Source organism: Seriola lalandi, unplaced genomic scaffold (genome assembly GCF_002814215.2).
Source record: "Seriola lalandi dorsalis isolate HSWRI2012SDOR001 ecotype SW California unplaced genomic scaffold, Sedor1 jcf7180002054278, whole genome shotgun sequence".
NCBI classification, from domain to species: domain Eukaryota; kingdom Metazoa; phylum Chordata; class Actinopteri; order Carangiformes; family Carangidae; genus Seriola; species Seriola lalandi.
The window spans coordinates 348666-365994 of NW_019524831.1; the positions used below are offsets into that span (position 1 = coordinate 348666).

Here is a 17329-nt window from a genome sequence, read left to right on the forward strand (position 1 = left end):
TCTCAAGATAGAAGGCAGCAAAAAAATGTTCATTATGTTAGTGAGTAAAACATCTTGAAGCCTGTTGATACAATGATACAACTGAGAAGTGGGGAGCAGCTGAGTTCAGAGAGCACAGAACCTGATAAATGTTTTCTTTTTTTCTTTTTTTCTTCAGATCTGTGGTGGAACCTACCGACTTATTTTTAAGAATTTAACAAAGTGGCAATATTTACACTTTGGCCATTTCAACAGAAAACAACAGGGGGAAAAATGCAGCGAACAATGAAAACATTACAGATTTTTTTAATATTTTATATGATGTATTATTGAAAATATATACCAAAATGTATTTGGTTATTTTTCTATATGTTCACCTAGTTTCTTTTTTGAACATTGCTTTCATATTTACATTTCAAATAATATATTGCAATATAATTTTTGTATCTTTTTTCTTTTTTTGCTTGAGCAAAAAACATTTTTTTAAACTGCCATAATACATAGTAATATAAAATGTACTGATAGTAATCACAACAGGAAATGAAAAAGTTTACACAAAAACTTGGAAAGCCTCTTTTTTGTATCAAAATTGAATTCACTGAGGTAATTAACTGAGAAGTCCTGGTAAAGCATGTTTGTGTATTAGTCGGTTTTGTTTTTAAGCAAATAAACTTTGCCCCAGTAAGCTGCTGCAGGTTCCTTCACCTCAACACGTTAAAGGTTAGGTCCTGCACTACATTCAGAGGTTAAAGGTTAAGGCATGCACCACATTCCAGACTTGCATAGTTGTGTGAGATTTTTCAGACTTGTCAGCTAAGAGCCTGAACTCATCCAGAGAGCGCAGGACTGTGCACAAGTGTTGTAATAAATGGGTATTGAGTTTTAAAAGTCAGTACTCGGTTAGTGGTTGTTTTCTAGCCAAGTAAAGCGAAATTAATAAACACACACGTAAAAACATATTTGCCAAATATTTGAAATAATCCCATGTATTCATAGACGATAATCACTATACAGTTGTTTACTTATTCACTTTTTTTATTGCCAAGAGTTTTCCTGTTCTCTGTCACGGAAGTGAAGATGGATAGAACTTGTTGAGATTAACCCTGGAAAATATTATCATCTCATTAAGTTGGTGCTAAACTATAAAGAATTTGCACTTTTGTAAAACCATGCTCTCCGCTTTGCTGTGTGATCAGTTCATCATGACTGGCTCCTCATTAGACATGGAGTTGTTTATCCAGCTGTTGCTTCCTGCTGAGGCAGCTGCTCAGCTTTTTTTTCTTAGATGCCTCAAATGGCCTCTACAGACCTCTCCCAATCATTCAGATTTGTTAGGGCTACCTAATGAGGACATTCTTGCAAATGACTTCTATGCTTCCTGCCAGTTCCCCAGACTCAAAAGCTATTCTAGAAGCTTAATACCAATCTGTCAGTTTTAATCAAATAATCATGGTTTCACTGTTGCATTATCTTGTTGGTGGTTGGGTTAATCAAAACACCAGTGACAAGAGTGCCCAGGTGGTAAATTGGACCATATTTTGTAAGTGGCATGAATTCTGAAAAATACAAGATTAAAAAATAGAAGACAGAATAAATACTGCTATTACTAGGCAATTTAAACGAAAAAAAAATGAAAATGCCAAATTTTATATCCAGAAATGTGTTTGGAGGGGAGGGCATAATATTATCAGGTTAGGTGTAACAGGCTTTACTGGTAGACCCCAATAATTGTATCTGGAAAAAAATGCCAATATTTTTTCTATCTTTCTTCTAAAATAATCCCTGTTTTTGGAGCGAGTTATTTTATTTTGCGCATGTTCTTATGCCCTGGGACAGGAGTGGGCAATATGAATTCACATATACATATTAACATATTACATTTACGGAAAGGTACACGCCAACAATTTTATTGACTGAATTATAAACTGCTATTGGGAGGACTGAATGAGGCGGGGGGTCTGCTGAATGACATTATGAAATCCTGTGTTTATGGAGTTGGATATGTTAGCCTCTGCTCCATCACATTTCTTTTTTTAAATAATTCTTTTTCTTTTTTGTCACTTGCAAGTCCCACAAAAATGAAGGTATTTCATCACAGTGCTGCAAAACTTATATTAATCCTGGGCATTTTTTTGAACATTACCCATAATGACCCAAAATAACAAAGATTAAAGGGATAGCTGCCAACAAATCATTGGTACGGAAAAAACAAATTTATACAGTCTCACAGGAAGCCATATATCATCATATTGCCCAAGTCTATCCAGGGGTAATTTTATTCCATCCTGATCAATGTATGGGATTTAATGCAGTTACTGTATGCGTGGTAGAACAGCATCAGTCTTTACGTTATAAGGCCACTTGAAGAGTGTTCTTCCGGTCTGTTTATACTGAGGGGCATTTGCAACATGTCTGATTGGGTGGGTCCCTTGACTACTGTTGTTCTACAGTAAATTATTAACATCCGGATGACTGGAATTATCAAGTGCATGTGGAAAATCTAATTACCAACCTTCTCTAATGCTATCCAGAACCTCTTTTTCCAACAACACAATGACAGTGACAGACGCAACAAGGAGTCTGGTAATCCCTCTGCAACTACTGGCCAGGTGTTTAAATGTTAGGTTAGGTTTGGTAAGCTTCCTAATGGGGCGCAGCAGGTGAAAGTCCTTTCGTTGAGGATTACTTACTCAATGTTTATAATCCCATGAGCCTCAGTTTAAATGTATTGTTCTGTTCGAAGATACAGAGACCGTCCTTCTGAGGCTGGAGGCTTAGGAGGGGAAAAAACTTTGTGGAGGACTGATGTATCTTTAATTAAAGATCCATCCAGAAGCTCAAATTTCCATAATTCTTTCACACTCACTTTGATATCACTGTGGGATCATTCCAGCTGATTATCAACTCTTGCTGCTTATTTGAATAATGCAAACTGACGATAAAGCTTCGAAAGAAATTCTCTTTGGGACTTTTTTAGTTTTCAGAGAATGGTGCTGGGACTCTGACAAAAAAACAAAAAACAAAAAAACAAATTCATACTGACTCAGCTGAGACTGTCACTGATGCACTGCAGTGAGCGTAACGCTGCCCTCTCTGTCACAAATACTCTCCTGTGCTGTAATTAATTTTCCAGACCAATTCATGCCTAACATTTGGGAATGTGAACAGTGTGAGCTAATTGCGTTCTTGACAATGCACTTTCCCCCTTGGAATGTAATTTCTCTGCCTCAACTCATGTCCCTGGTCAGAACAGACAGTGGTGATCTGAGGCCTCGGAGCAGTTCCCAAACCAAGACAGTGTGAGGAGTACTTAACTTTTACAAAGACCAATACAAAGTGCATCTCCAATACTTGACCTGTTATAAGGGCACTTGCCATGGAGGAAGAGACAACATTCTCAAATTTCTATAGTTATTACCAAACTCTAGATTTTCGATGACAGTGATTTTCTGTCTTGAGATACGGTACATGCTCTATTGGGTTAACATTGCCTGAGAATTTGGGCATAAGTAGTTACCTTAAAGATAAATATATAAAATTCAAATTTCACAGCAAGGTACTCAAACGACAACAAGACAATTAAAATAAATCACTGTGTGTGTGTATCTGGAATCTCCAGCTCCTAAGTGTTTAGTCCTCCACGAGCAGTTTCTGACAGTATGTGGAGCTGTTGGAGACTAATTTAGTGCCTTGTGTCGGGCCTGCAGGCCTGCTCAATAGTACTAAAAGGCTCATCTACTCTAATGAGTTTCCTTGTGACGCAAAAAATAACTGGGAGGCAGGATGCTTTATGCTACATCATCCAATATTGTTACATAAGGGGAATTAGAAGATGGCCAGAGACCAAGAGCCCAGTAATTATCTTGTAGAAACCGGATGAACACCACTGAATTCTGTGGGAAGGTTTAGTTTATCCATGGAGCGTTCACTACGAGGCCCCCACATAAAAAAAAAAACAACATTATTTTGTCCAACCATAAACTATGAAAATGAGGGGGATCAAACTGCTCTGCCGATTTGGCGAGATATTAAACTCTCGGTTGCAGAGGACACAGTATGTTGAAAACTAACTCAGAAATTGGCTTCCACCAACTTCCTCTTAATTTGTTGTGCAGTGTCTGATGGGGTTGTACTAAAGCATGTGATGGAGCAGTTTGTGACTGTGGGGTACACCTGGAGCTGTGAATTCTCCCTGGCTGTTTGATGGTCAAATACCTTCAACATGATGACAAACCCATCATAACAAGAGCCAACAACAGACTCTGTGATTAGATGGCAGTTTTATATCACAACCCTATCCAGAAATAGAGAAACTGAAGAAAAATGACTCAATAGATAATTATTACTCAGTGCTCAGGGCTTCTCATCCTTTTGTGACTTATATTAGATTATACACTGTTGCCCATATAGTTGGAATAATTTTGTTTTCAGACACAATCCTCTGTTTATTCCTATTTTAATGCATCAGTAATCACTTTTGACCAGCTGCAATGATTACATTATGTGTCCCAATTACCCAGGTAAAATGAAAAAATCACATTGTCACAATCATTTCATGGAAAGAGGTAAGAAATATTTTATTCCAACTTCATGAGCAACAGTATATATTTTTTTTTTTCAAAATAAAGGCCCTGCCATAAATAATAGCTGATGAAGCTTTAATTGAACATATTTTGCTCAGGACTTTATCACTGTGTCTCTCAGTGGAACAACTGTTCCCTTTTCAATGATCAACTTACTAAAAATGCATCCTGAGTGAGTGCAACAAAAACTGTTTGACTCTTTTGGGGCAACTTTTTTTTTGTTTTGTTTAACACATAGCTAAAACATAATTAAATGTGACCAACTTGTGAACAATCACTGTCTTTGTGAATGAAATGACATCTCATGGTATTTCCAATTTTTATCCACTCTATATGTGAGTAGGTACTGTGCATTCCATGCCTCTTATTGGCCCTAGTCCTGTTCATCTTAACCACTTAGTGATAAAAATGGCACCACATTAAACATAAACTCAAGAGCCTCAGACACTGTGAGATTGTCAGGGAGAGTTTCCTGTCTTATTGTGTTAAAGCCCCACTTATCCTGCTTAAAAGAAATTATGCTACCAACTGTTTCCAGTACCTGGCAGCTTTTTTGTGAATTGATGTAATTTACATACAAGCTCTTTTATTGGCTTGCTGTAAGTGACGTAGGGCTTCTGATTGGCTAGCAGTTTGAGGTAAAACATCCGACTGGCCAATAGAGCATGATCAAGTGCTCACTTAGTTAATACAGAAACCCAAGGGGAACATATATAAAAGGCTGTACTGTGGGAGTCCTCAGCAGATTCACAAGTGAGTCTTATCATTTAATTCTTCATTACCAGACGATTTAGTATCTTACGGTAAGTACAGATAAAAGACTGCTTATTTATATTATAGTAGTAGTTATGATGTCTCTGTTAGAAATATCAGATGTGATGCTGATGCAGAGAAAGTGAGGACTGAGTAACTACAACTACACTGGTGGATACTGGATGCTAATAGAAAATCGATGGTGCTCTGCTGGTTTGATGATGTTATACCATCTATGGTAGGCTGCGGCTAATTCTGCTAATGGACTGTTATAGTTGCTGGCAAAGCTTCCGATATCAGTATATCAGTAATAGATCTTCTATCTGCATGTGCAACCTCAGCGGCTTTAACAGAGGAGTGTGAGAGAGAGACAGAGACAGAGAGAAGTCATATAGCTCTATGCATCTAGATGAGGAAGTCTAAGTCAAAAAACATGTTTAAAAGCGTGAAATGCTTTTAAAGACTTTTATTTGCAACATTTTGTATTACCTTGTTTGGTATTGTATGTGATTTCCACAGAGAATCATGATAATGCTGAGACTCTGGACTCTCCTTCTTGCCTATGCGCTGATCATTTGCCAGATGTACATCTCACAGGCAGCTCCATCCAGGTGAGACTTGTGGCATTATCCCTAAAAGTACACTAATATGTGAAAAAAAAAAAATTTCCTCAAAGCCCCAAAGACAACTGAATAACTGAATAACTGTAACTGAATGTGTATTTTCAGAATTAGCAAGGAGTCCATGTCAGATGGAGTCACACTATCAAATGATAATGCGCAAAGGTTACTCAGAGATATGAAGGCATTAATGCAGATAACTTCAGATGAGCAAGACCACCAAACAGCTGATGGGAACAGGTATCTATCTATCTATCTATCTATCTATCTATCTATCTATCTATCTATCTATCTATCTATCTATCTATCTATCTATCTATCTATCTATCTATCTATCTATCTATCTATCTAAACTACCATCTGGTAAGCAAAATGTAACAGACTTTTGTCCAACAGCTCCGACTTTGGTGTTTATTATTTATCAAGGTATATAGTGAAATAAATGTAAATCTACTCTCTGTCATAATCCATTATTGCATCATTCATTCATTCATCCATTCATTCAGTATTAGTAAATGAGTTTCCTTGGTCAGAAAACTGAAGAAAGCATGATATCAAAGAATATGAGAGAACGTGCATGATAGATATTAGTATAAAGAATGAAACGGAACGACAGCATGACAACCAAAATATTTGCCTCACGAGAATCTCCATATGCCCGTTGGATCTTTTAGCATGCCTTTGAGATGTTAATTTAACTCAGCATTTCTGTAAATGCATGACATTTTAGAAAAACGTCATGCATGTAACTATTAATATTTATCTGCATGCCACAGTTACTGTAAGCCTGTTTCTGCATGTTTGTCTCTGTCTCTAACAGCTTGGATAGACCCATGTCTAAGCGTTGCACCGGCTTAAGCACTTGTGTGCTGGGCAAACTCTCCCAGGATATTCACAAACTGCAAACCTATCCCCGCACTGACGTAGGAGCAGGGACGCCTGGCAAGAAGAGAAGTCTATCTGAGCGATATGAAAACTATGGCGATTCATATAATTGAAACTCTTTTTTAGCCCATCTATTCTTTCCATCATTGCTTTTCATCCAGCTCTATCCATACATCAGACTGCTGATGCATGTCAGACTAACTTCAACAAAACATCATTGCTTTAATTTTCCACCGGCTGACATTAGATTTTGACAGAGAATTTAAAACTTAGAATTAGCTATAAAATTGTGTTTGGCAGTTCTGTATAATACAATAAAAAAAATAAGAACAGCTAAAAATCTTTCTGATGTTAACTTATTTTTTTCTTTGTGTTAATTATTTTTCGTCTGGAATAAATTAATCTTTTCATCAAAGCTGTATTTAATTAATTCAAGATTGAAAACACACATGACTCATAGATTAAGAACATGAAGAATGAAAGGGTAAGCATGGCTATCTATAATGTAATCTATTGTTTTTGTTTAACATAATAATTCTAGATAGTATTATTCAAAGTCTGTCATGTAGATGTCTGATCTGATCTTGAATATCATAACAAACTGTGTTCACTATCTTTTCCATTCTGATAAGCAATGCAACAGCACAGAAGCGGGCATGCAACACAGCCACCTGTGTAACCCATCGCTTGGCTGACTTGCTGAGTCGGTCAGGGGGACTGGGGTACAGCAACTTTGTTCCCACCAATGTGGGCGCCCAGGCGTTTGGCAGACGGAAGCGACACGGACCCGTGTGAGCACAAGAGCAAATACATGGTATGTTACTACTCCGTACTTCCATATCAGTATAATTGCTGGACTCATTGTAATTTATACTGTAGATAAAGTATAAGAGAGGGATTAAACAAAATCATTGAAATCATTTTAAATCTGAGTTTAGAATTACTAAACTTTACTAGCATTAGTCTCATCTTAAATGTACTTTCTGTATTTCTGTATTTGGAATATTTGGTGTTACAAAAGTGCAAGGTAGTCCTTCACATTTTAATATACCCATCAAGGGAAATCTTTCAGTATATTATTGTCAAATCTGTTAGTGTTATGTTTCAACCTGCGTAAAGTGTTGTATTGTGTATATAAGAAAACTATTGTAGAGTTCCTGTAATGGGTATTGGGTTAACACAATCTATCTGCATTTAAAATTCCATGTCATGTTTTGCTAAGTATGGCATTGATGTGGTCATATACAGTACACCATACACTGACCAAGCCTGATTGGCTACATTGACAAAAAGTTAGCATTACACAGTATTAACTTTAATCCATTCTGTCTATACCAATATTTCCAATGGCCCTCTACTGTCAATAAAGCCAAATGCCCCAATACAATTGTCAATGAATCCTTTCTCAATTTTCTGTGCCTCACAATACAATTGTTTTGTCTTCTCTCCTCTTTAGGACCGAGTGCCTCCTTGAGTGACAAAACTAAATCATAATCCACCTACAATCACTTTGAAATGAGAGTGTCATTTAGAAAAATACCCTTCACAAACATGGACTTATGTCTTGCTTTCAGACTACCAGACAGTTTTTAGATCAGAATGGATTTTTTTTTCTCTCTTTTCCTGTGGCTCAACTGCACTTCTGACCTGTGTCTGCAGTACAGTGTGTGGAAATCTTATACTGTACATCTGCACTACCAACTAAACTTTCAACAACTGTGGCTTGATGTAAAACTCTTCATTACATTTCATTATAGTGCACAATGCAATTATGAAAAATGTACTAACAATTGTGTATTGAAGGCAGGAATAAATTGTATTTTAGCTACATTATGCTTTCATGTCTTACTGTATTTTTGTTTGATTGGGTGATATAAGCTGAAAACCATATTGAGCTTACATGCACTATCAATTCATTTCAAAAAGGTACAGATAAAAACAAGGTGTGCGCAAAGAAATCAAACCATGGCATTCGCATTTCTGTTTTCATGGAAATAAAGTGGACATATTCAATCCACATGGAGGACTTGATTAAAGAATAGTTATTTAAAACATTTCAATGAGTTGCAAACTAGTATTTTATACTATTTTGTTATATGAGATACATTGGTAAGCATATCTCTTTGAACACATTTATATTATATGTTGTCACACCTGGTTAATTTTGCCCTCCTGTGGTTACAAGTCACTTTTCACCGGATAGAGCTGCATTCAAGAAGTGTCATAAATGAGGGTTATGTTTAGTTTCTCCTGCAGCATCACACTCTTACTTGGTTTCTAGTAAAGTTTTTATGTTGTTTCAATAAAAATCCAATAATAATGTACCTTCAAGTGTTGCTTTCCCACATACAAGTAGAAAGGCGGTTTTGGGCATAATTTCTCAAATGGTCCATCATGAAAGACTCCAGATTCCTTGAATCTCAAACCATTGGAAAATAATGGAAGCATCCTTTACTGTAAAGACAGCCAATTGTAGGTTTTTTTCATCAAGGGAGGGCCAAACAGAACAATAATAAATGCCAACAAAGGCAATACTTGGATAAAACTTATGAAACCTCCAAAGCAGACTTCACTAAAGCAGAATAATTTACCTAACTTTAAACATACTATGGCTGAACCTACCGAGCTGCTTAAAATGAGTGAACAATTGAGATACAATTCTTTGTCAATATATATTTGATTTTATACTGTGATATTGATATTTAGTACTATATACTATATTGTGATATATTAAATTTCACAAAGAATCTATTGACAAACTGTTTATGGCTGGACTAACCAGACCAGGAAATGTGTTTTTGGCTCATCGACCAAATAAAATGCCTGACAAATCAAGGCTCTTCAACAAATGGATCCAAAAATTTATAAAAAATTTAAATATAGCCGTAAAGCAGTCACTAATTTGTAACATTGACTATAACACCCCAATACACCACGAGAAATCTCTGTTGTTTGACAAATTTATATTGTTTCATGATATATCATCTCACCATATTACCTATGTGCACAGATTTAGTACTATATCTGTTAAATGCTAACACAACAATTGACAATAAGATTGATGAAACTAAGTTACCCCATGTAAGGAGATTGACATTGTCGATCTCACAATGCTCAGTTTAACAAAAAAGATCAAAATCATCAGATCATCAGATCAAAATTGATGCATCAGAGCAACAGGTGTCATCTTTTTATTCCATGCAATATTCTTCCTTGTGAAAACCTGCCGTCTGTATTACCTACAATGCAAATCAACACAAGTACAAATTTGGGTGTCTTGTGTCTTAGCGCCTAATATATCCTTGAGCCGCTAGTCTTAGGTAGAAATGAGGATCCGGCTACAGGTCTTGCGAGATCACTTCTTGCTAATTTGGCATTCTCAAATAGTTTTCAGCCTTGTAGCCTTCAACCCCAACCAATGCTGACTGAAGTCAGCCTCAAGTGATGTCACTTAAGGCAATTTATCAGACTTTACACCAAGTCTCAACCTCTTGAGCTGAAAAATTAACTTTCTTGAATGGCCACTTGATGCTGACTCCAAAAGCAACTCAATCATCATATACTTCCTTGTTAAAATGCCCATCTTTACAGCAGAAATAAACATTACGGCAGCCTGGTACCAAAAACGTTGTTAATCTCTATAGCTAATTTCCCATTTAAATTTTATCAAGCCTTAAAGTTGTGCATGGAGGTGGCCGCTCTGACTGACAGGTGGGTTCACAGTCCACTTACTGTCTGTCTTATCTCTTTTTTTGTCTGAGGCCTTTATGGTTTATAAATGTGTTGAGGGACTCATATTGTGCACACACACATGCACTAACACGCATGCGCTGCAAGACTGGATACCAATACAAAGAACAGAGAAACTCAGATTACAAGACCTTTATAGGTGGTGTGATTTTGTTCTCTGCTTCAGACATTACCCCAGTATAGGCTATCTTTACACAGAAAAATAGTTGATTACTGATATATTAATGTTTAAAATGTTGTTTACAGCACCCTTATTTGTACACGTTTCTACACTTTTTTATTTTTTCCTTTATTTTGTCACCTGTCTGTCTGTAGAGGAGACCTGTCAACATGCTTTGATGTGTAAAATACGTTCAGTAGAGTTCCCCTTTAAGAGTTACAGAGGCCAGGTAGGAGAGAGGGCGGGACTTAATCGGCTCTTGGTTCAGGTTGCACCAGTTAATGAAAAACAAGCCGTTAAGTGACAGTGGTGAGGAAAAGTGTCTGGTACGTAACTGGCAATACGCGACTTAATAGCGTTTGTTGGTGGTGACAAGTAAAAAATGGCGCCTAAAAAACATCCAGTCAAATTCACACTAAAGTTAAGGGGGAGAGCAAAGAAGGAACATATCAACGAAACAACGAACACCTGATGCTAAAAGGCCAGAGCGACGTTAGCATGCCTGTCACCAAACAGCTAAGCCAGCTGACTAGCTACTACGTTGGTACTAGTGATAAATTGGTAACTTCGGTTTCGAGAAACATAATTTCCTTGAACAAAGGAAAAGAAGCTTACTATTGTTTCCAAAGCTAGGAACAAGGATGCAAAGTTTGCTCATCCCTAACCCAAAGACTACAACTGGCGAAAAGTGGCGCACTTCTGCGGTAATGACGACGGAGGAAAGTAAGAAATGGATTATTGCGCCATTGCAATTAAAACTGTTGAAGAACGTGTCGGAAAGTTGGACCACAACTCAAGAATTCATCTGCCCTGTGTCGGGGAGTAATGTCTCACCTAAAAGTAAGTCATTTTATTAATACATTGCATTACTATGCTGCAAACATGAACATACTACTGAAAATTAGCATTACTGTTTGTGTGTGTGGCATTAGTAACATTTTGGCTTGGTTATCAGTCCTAATAGATAAACACTAGACCTGTAGGTGTGGTTATCATTGATGGCTTATGATGGATAAGCATCGTTGATTTGACTGATCAGCTCGTTGTTTTGTGTTGATTTTTCTGACAGCTGACAGTTGATCGAAACTTTTGTTTGAAGGGTTGTGTGTCAGTCAAAGTGTTTGGCTGTCTATGTGTATCGTGTTTTTGTAATTATTAATTTGAGTTATTAGCAAACATGAATAAAACCTTGCCTCACTCTTTTGATATTACAGGCTGCTAAAGATCATAGCCCACCCAAATGTAAAACAAACAAACAAACGAACAAACAAACAAACAAAAAAAAAAGCAGTTCCTGTACCTTATCAAAGAAACTAAATTTAAACATAGAAAAAGTAAGTTGAAATTAATAAAACTATTATGCAGAGATAGAGAGGTGTTTTGTCGTGTGTGGTAATAAAGACACTGCCTGGGTTGAATCTCAGGAAAGAGATGAGCAGATCACTGAGGCAACAGGGATGTGGAAGGTTGCACAATAGTCATTGTGGTACGCAGAATGACAGAATTATAGTGATATGTAAAGAACATCCTCTAGCAACCAGTTATTGATTAGAGTGTTGGAATAAAGTTGATTGGTCAGACATGATGATGTACAAAATTTGTGAATGAAAGGTTTGAAAGTGTAAGAAACTAAATGGGTATGTGCTTCCTCCGAGCAATATCTGCAACAGCAGAGCATATTTATTGAGCAGGGGTACAATTTCCTCCCACAGACTGTCCTGGTTCAAGCACAGGAGGCCACTGGCTGACTATGGAGGGCTATCAGCTCATCTTGTTCACCTGAGCCTCCCTGACTGTTGTATCTGGTCAATGTGCTTACTCTCTTCTACTCTCTCTTCCTTACATTGCCATATATACACTGTTTTGGCCTTCAACACTTTAATTAAACACACTTCAATGCATTGCTGTCATTGTGGACGTTGCGGATGATTTCCATACAAAGTTGTTTATTTTAGTTAAAGTGAAGTCTGTTTGATGTGTTAAATCTTGCATTGTCAAAATCCCTGATCCAGCTTGTGACAGTACCTGATGGGGTAAAATATTCATTTTTAGGTGTTTTATCATGCACTCATCAATCATTTTCCCCACCTTGAGTCTGAGGTGAGGCAAAGAGTGTGTGTGTGTATGAGTGTGTGAGAGACAGAGAGAGAGAGAGGGAGAATCTGTCCTATTTGCCCAGTACATAGAAAATATATTTACACTGTGAGACATTGTAAAATTTGCTTGTTTGTTTGTGCTTTTTCAACATTTGAATTATATAACTTGGTAGTTGGTAGCTGTGTGGTATAATGACTTTTTATCAGTTTTCTGGCCATCTTGTAAGCGTATAGTCAATGACCAGCAAAATGAATATGCACATAGTTCTGCTCTCTCTTAGTAATAATATCTCCTCTACTTTTCCACTTGTTCCATTATAGCATCAGTTAGTCTGACCTTTTCCTTCAGAACAAAGGATATCCCCAGGAAACATTTGTTATAGACCTAATAGCCCCCCTGAGTATTGTCACAATTTCTCTAGAGTTCCTGTCTAACAGACCCTGAGCTTCATGCCTGCTAGTCTTCCTTAATTGACATGCTTATTCTACCAATTGTTTGACTCGTCCAGTCTGGTGTCTCTTTAGGGAGAATATGCTTTTTTAAAACTTGGAATACCAGCAACAAGGGATTATTACAATATGGCACAAATACACAGTGCTGTGTTAATTGGTCCTCTGTGTAAAGTGTGCATTAGACTCAATTGTTTCTGAAAAATAAATAATATTAATCGGTTGACGAAAATATGGAGATAAAATGGTGAAGTAGTTACTGAGGTAGGTAACACACCCAAATATAGATGTGACGTGATAAGAGTGGCGTTTAGAGAAGTCATGTAAACTCAGTAGTGTCTCCAAGGTGTTTAAGGTGTACAGTTGACTAAGATGGTGCATTTTAAAACAAATTTGTTTGGCTGCTTTCACTTTTACATTTGTATATATTTATTTACAGTATTTCCTGATGTGCTCTTATACAGTGTAGACCTACAGTAGATATCTGTTAGCTTTTTACAAGTGTCCTGTTTGTCCGATGGACCTATGATAGTCAAGATTTTATTGATAAAGACACAAGTGTCATTGATGTCATCATCTGAAACCCAGCCTAGCCAGGGTCATCATACTGCAGACCTGTTGCAGGCCTGGCACACATTTGAGTGTTGTTTCACTGGCTTGGATAGATTTTGCCATTTTTGCAGCAGCTTCTTTTAGCTGTTTTTCTTTTTCTTTTTTTATATATCTTGTCCAGATACAGTCACAGTGCAAGCTCTTAGCAATGTTTACTGTATGTGAACTTGTCCTCAGTGCTATACTTCCATAATCAAACAAAGCTTTGTTAAGTCACTGATTGTTCTTAATTTTACTTTTGAAATGCTGGATGTCAAAGCATTATATCTTGCTTTACCCTGTTTGATCTGTTTGAAAAGTATAAAAATGTTGGACATGAACATTTTGGTTTGTATGGTGGATGTTCATGAAAAGGGTGTGTTTAAAATGTGCAACTTTCTCCCATGAGTGTTGACCAACTATTCATATCTCAGTTGATTAGACACAGGGGCATGGGGCTCCTCTTGGTTGTGAGTAACCATGTGCAAACTCCCAAACAGAGCTAATGAAGGAGATGAGGGCTGGTGTTAAAGTTAGTTCAGAGCCTCAGAGGACCTGTTCGAGATGCCAGATCTCTTGAGTATCAAGGGATGAGCATCTGTCACTTTCGCCCCATCACCATCTGGAGGATAAACTGGGAATCAGACAGAGTTGCAATATCTTACTTTTATTGTTCAACAAAGGATCACAGACCTCTTGTGTGTGCCAGCTCATTGCTAGACACAACTTTTGTGTACATACTAAACTTTTAGTTTCCAACACAAGGGGGAAGGCAACATTATGACCTAACCTAATCTGACCAGAGCACAGAGGTTTGTCTGTGCCCAGTTGAGATGTGGTATCTTGCCTCTGGCAGTGGAAATGGGACGCTTCCGTTCAATTCCAGAGAAGAATAGAAAGTGTTGCATGTGTGATCTGGGAGCGGTTGAAAGTGAGATGCACTTTTTGTTCTATTGTCCATTATATCACAATTTTGGCTTATTCATAAAATGTCCAATGAATGTAAACTTCAGTAACTGTTTTCACCTGGCTCAATTTGTTTTAGATGCTTACCAATAGTGTATGAGGGGGCTTCATGTTTGAATTGTTGAAGGCACAGTTCCTTCCTCAGATTTGTCTAAGTCTTGTTTCTTTATAGCTGTAATGTCCAAAGAACAGGATTGTGTTTATATGTAGCTTGACATTGAGTGACATGCATGTAGGTGTATTATATTTGTTCTTTCACTCTCTTTGTGTTATTGCTCTTGCTTGTTATGTTTATAGTGTCTTGTAAGCCTGTGCAGGCTGGGCATCTTTTGGTATATGACACTTTGAAATAACACTACCTACCTACCTTTGGCATGGATCCCTGCCTGAACATTGCCAGGACAATTTTAGTGGAAATAAAAAGCTGTCCAATGCATATCAGATGCTGATCTTTGCTTATGCACTGTTAGTTTTGATTCATACATCTCTAAAATGTTACGGCTCAAATAAAATACATGACCCATCTGAGGCCTTTCCCTGCAGAGCTTGAGGATGGGGACCTTTGTTCCACAGTCTCAGCTTCGGCTTTTTTTGTGGAGGTGACTTGGTGCTTTTTTGCATTTTTCCACTGAAGTGTTTTTCTTTTTAAATCAACATTTATTCCTAGAAACTACCCACTACAACACTCGTATCTGATTGTCTCTGAGCAGTTCCAGGAATTGGGCTGAAGGGCATCTCCATGCTGGTGGCAAGGAAGTGAATAGCTCAACTCTTTCACTTCTTTCAGATTTATTCTGCCAGTCATGGGATCAAACCATGTGCCCTCTAGTTCAGCCACCAAAATGCACTTATTACTTTCTCACCACTGCACATTTTGAAATGGCTAAACTTAGCCATTGTAAATGTTTCCATACGCCTATAATTTCTCATCATGTGTTATCTATTTAGTATTTCTACATTTGTAACTGAATGGAAGTGACTTTCACTGCCTTGTTTGTTGTTTCTTTGCATCTCATAAAGCATTTAACATAAAAAATACTATGATGTGACACTGAGTACAATCAGGGCGTTCCTCATCATGGTTTAATTTGCAAAGACACAAATTTTAAACCCCTGAGCAATTTATGGCTGAGTACATTGCAGTTCTAAAATCAGGTGCAAGTTCATCAGTACATTAGAGCCCACAATCTGCCTCTCTTTGTGATGCTGTGCCACCATGTGGCTAAGTATGTGTGGTGTGCAAGTATATGAGGAATTCTTAATGGTTGGGAAATAGAGATGGCTAATGCTAAATGTCTCAGAGGCAGATATCTTGTGAAATTTTTTTCAAAATCTTAAATGTTTTGATTCTGTAGTTTCCAGTTTTTATACAGAACAATACTAATCCAATCAAGGTGATAACTTGTGCACCTATTAATTAACTATTAATACACACTAACATTTTCAATATCAGGGTTCTTCAAAATGTGTACTGACATTCTCACTTTGCATCACTGAGTTATTACATCTTTTTCTTTGTGTGTCTGTTCTTATCTGCACTGACCTTAACTTACCACAAGTTGTAACCTGGAGAACTGGATTTATAGGGCTTCTAAAACCTGTTGTTTGTGCCCGAGTGTGTTTTTCATTAGATGATGTATCAGTAAGTCATAGTGGAGAAGCAGTCAACAGTCTTGAATATGTTCTTTGAATTTCCTGCCTGGAATCTTCTTTTAGTGCAACTAATCGACATATATGTTAATAGGATAAAACCACAATATTCTTACATGTTTTGCCATAGTTTGAGTGGAATTGGGTTGGTTCAGTGAGAAGAATAATATTTTGTGTTGTCAGAAATATATACAAAACAAATTTTAAAAAATTATAAAGTTAAAGTGTTGAAGTTTCCTCATGACATGCTTGTCTATGGTAGTACTGTTCTCTTCACTGTGCTTCTGCTTTGTTGTGGAATACTAGTTTATCTGTCCATACAATCCATCAATGAAATGTTATGCCGAATTAAAGTGCTCATTCTGTCAGTGTATCCATCTATGCTAATGTGGTCTTGACATTTGCCAAATACGCACCAATAAGTATTCCCAGGTCCAAAAACACATTCTGCCGGCTTGAAGAGCCTATTCAATAATACAACATTTTCATATTATATTCATAATGCACTACCGCGAACACTGCAGCCAAGTCTGCTGGGTTTAATTTAATGTAATTTCAGGGTCTAATTTGGCTTCCTACATGTCAGTGGTAATGAAACTTTTGTATGTGATCTAGATACCCTCCAGTTGGATTTTCCCAGAGACTTTCAAGATTTCAAGATGAACTTTGTGCATAACATTAAATTCAAAGAGAACGATAACCCCATGGCTTTTAATTGTGCAATGGAAAAATGAGAATTTTAATATCAAAGAGGAGAATGGAATATAGGTTTTCCAAGATCTTTCAAGATTTATAATAGCCTACAACTATTATTTCTCTATCCTTTCTAGTCTCTACTTTTCCAAT

The 17329-nt window shown here is 37.1% G+C and overlaps 1 protein-coding gene across 2 annotated transcripts; it reads left to right on the forward strand.

Moving 5' to 3' along the window:
- The first annotated feature begins 3064 nt into the window (after positions 1-3064).
- Positions 3065-8839, forward strand: calca (calcitonin/calcitonin-related polypeptide, alpha). Of its 2 annotated transcripts, XM_023405540.2 has the most exons (5): positions 3065-5365; positions 5835-5926; positions 6044-6175; positions 7453-7634; positions 8277-8839. In XM_023405540.2, exons 2-4 carry the CDS (start codon positions 5841-5843, stop codon positions 7613-7615), a joined length of 381 nt encoding a protein of 126 aa, XP_023261308.1. In that variant the 5' UTR covers positions 3065-5365; positions 5835-5840; the 3' UTR covers positions 7616-7634; positions 8277-8839. The 2 variants fall into 2 exon arrangements, with proteins under 2 accessions (XP_023261308.1, XP_023261307.1); XM_023405539.2 differs by lacking the exons at positions 7453-7634; positions 8277-8839 and adding an exon at positions 6756-7235 and having other exon boundaries at positions 4470-5365.
- The last annotated feature ends 8490 nt before the right edge of the window (positions 8840-17329 follow it).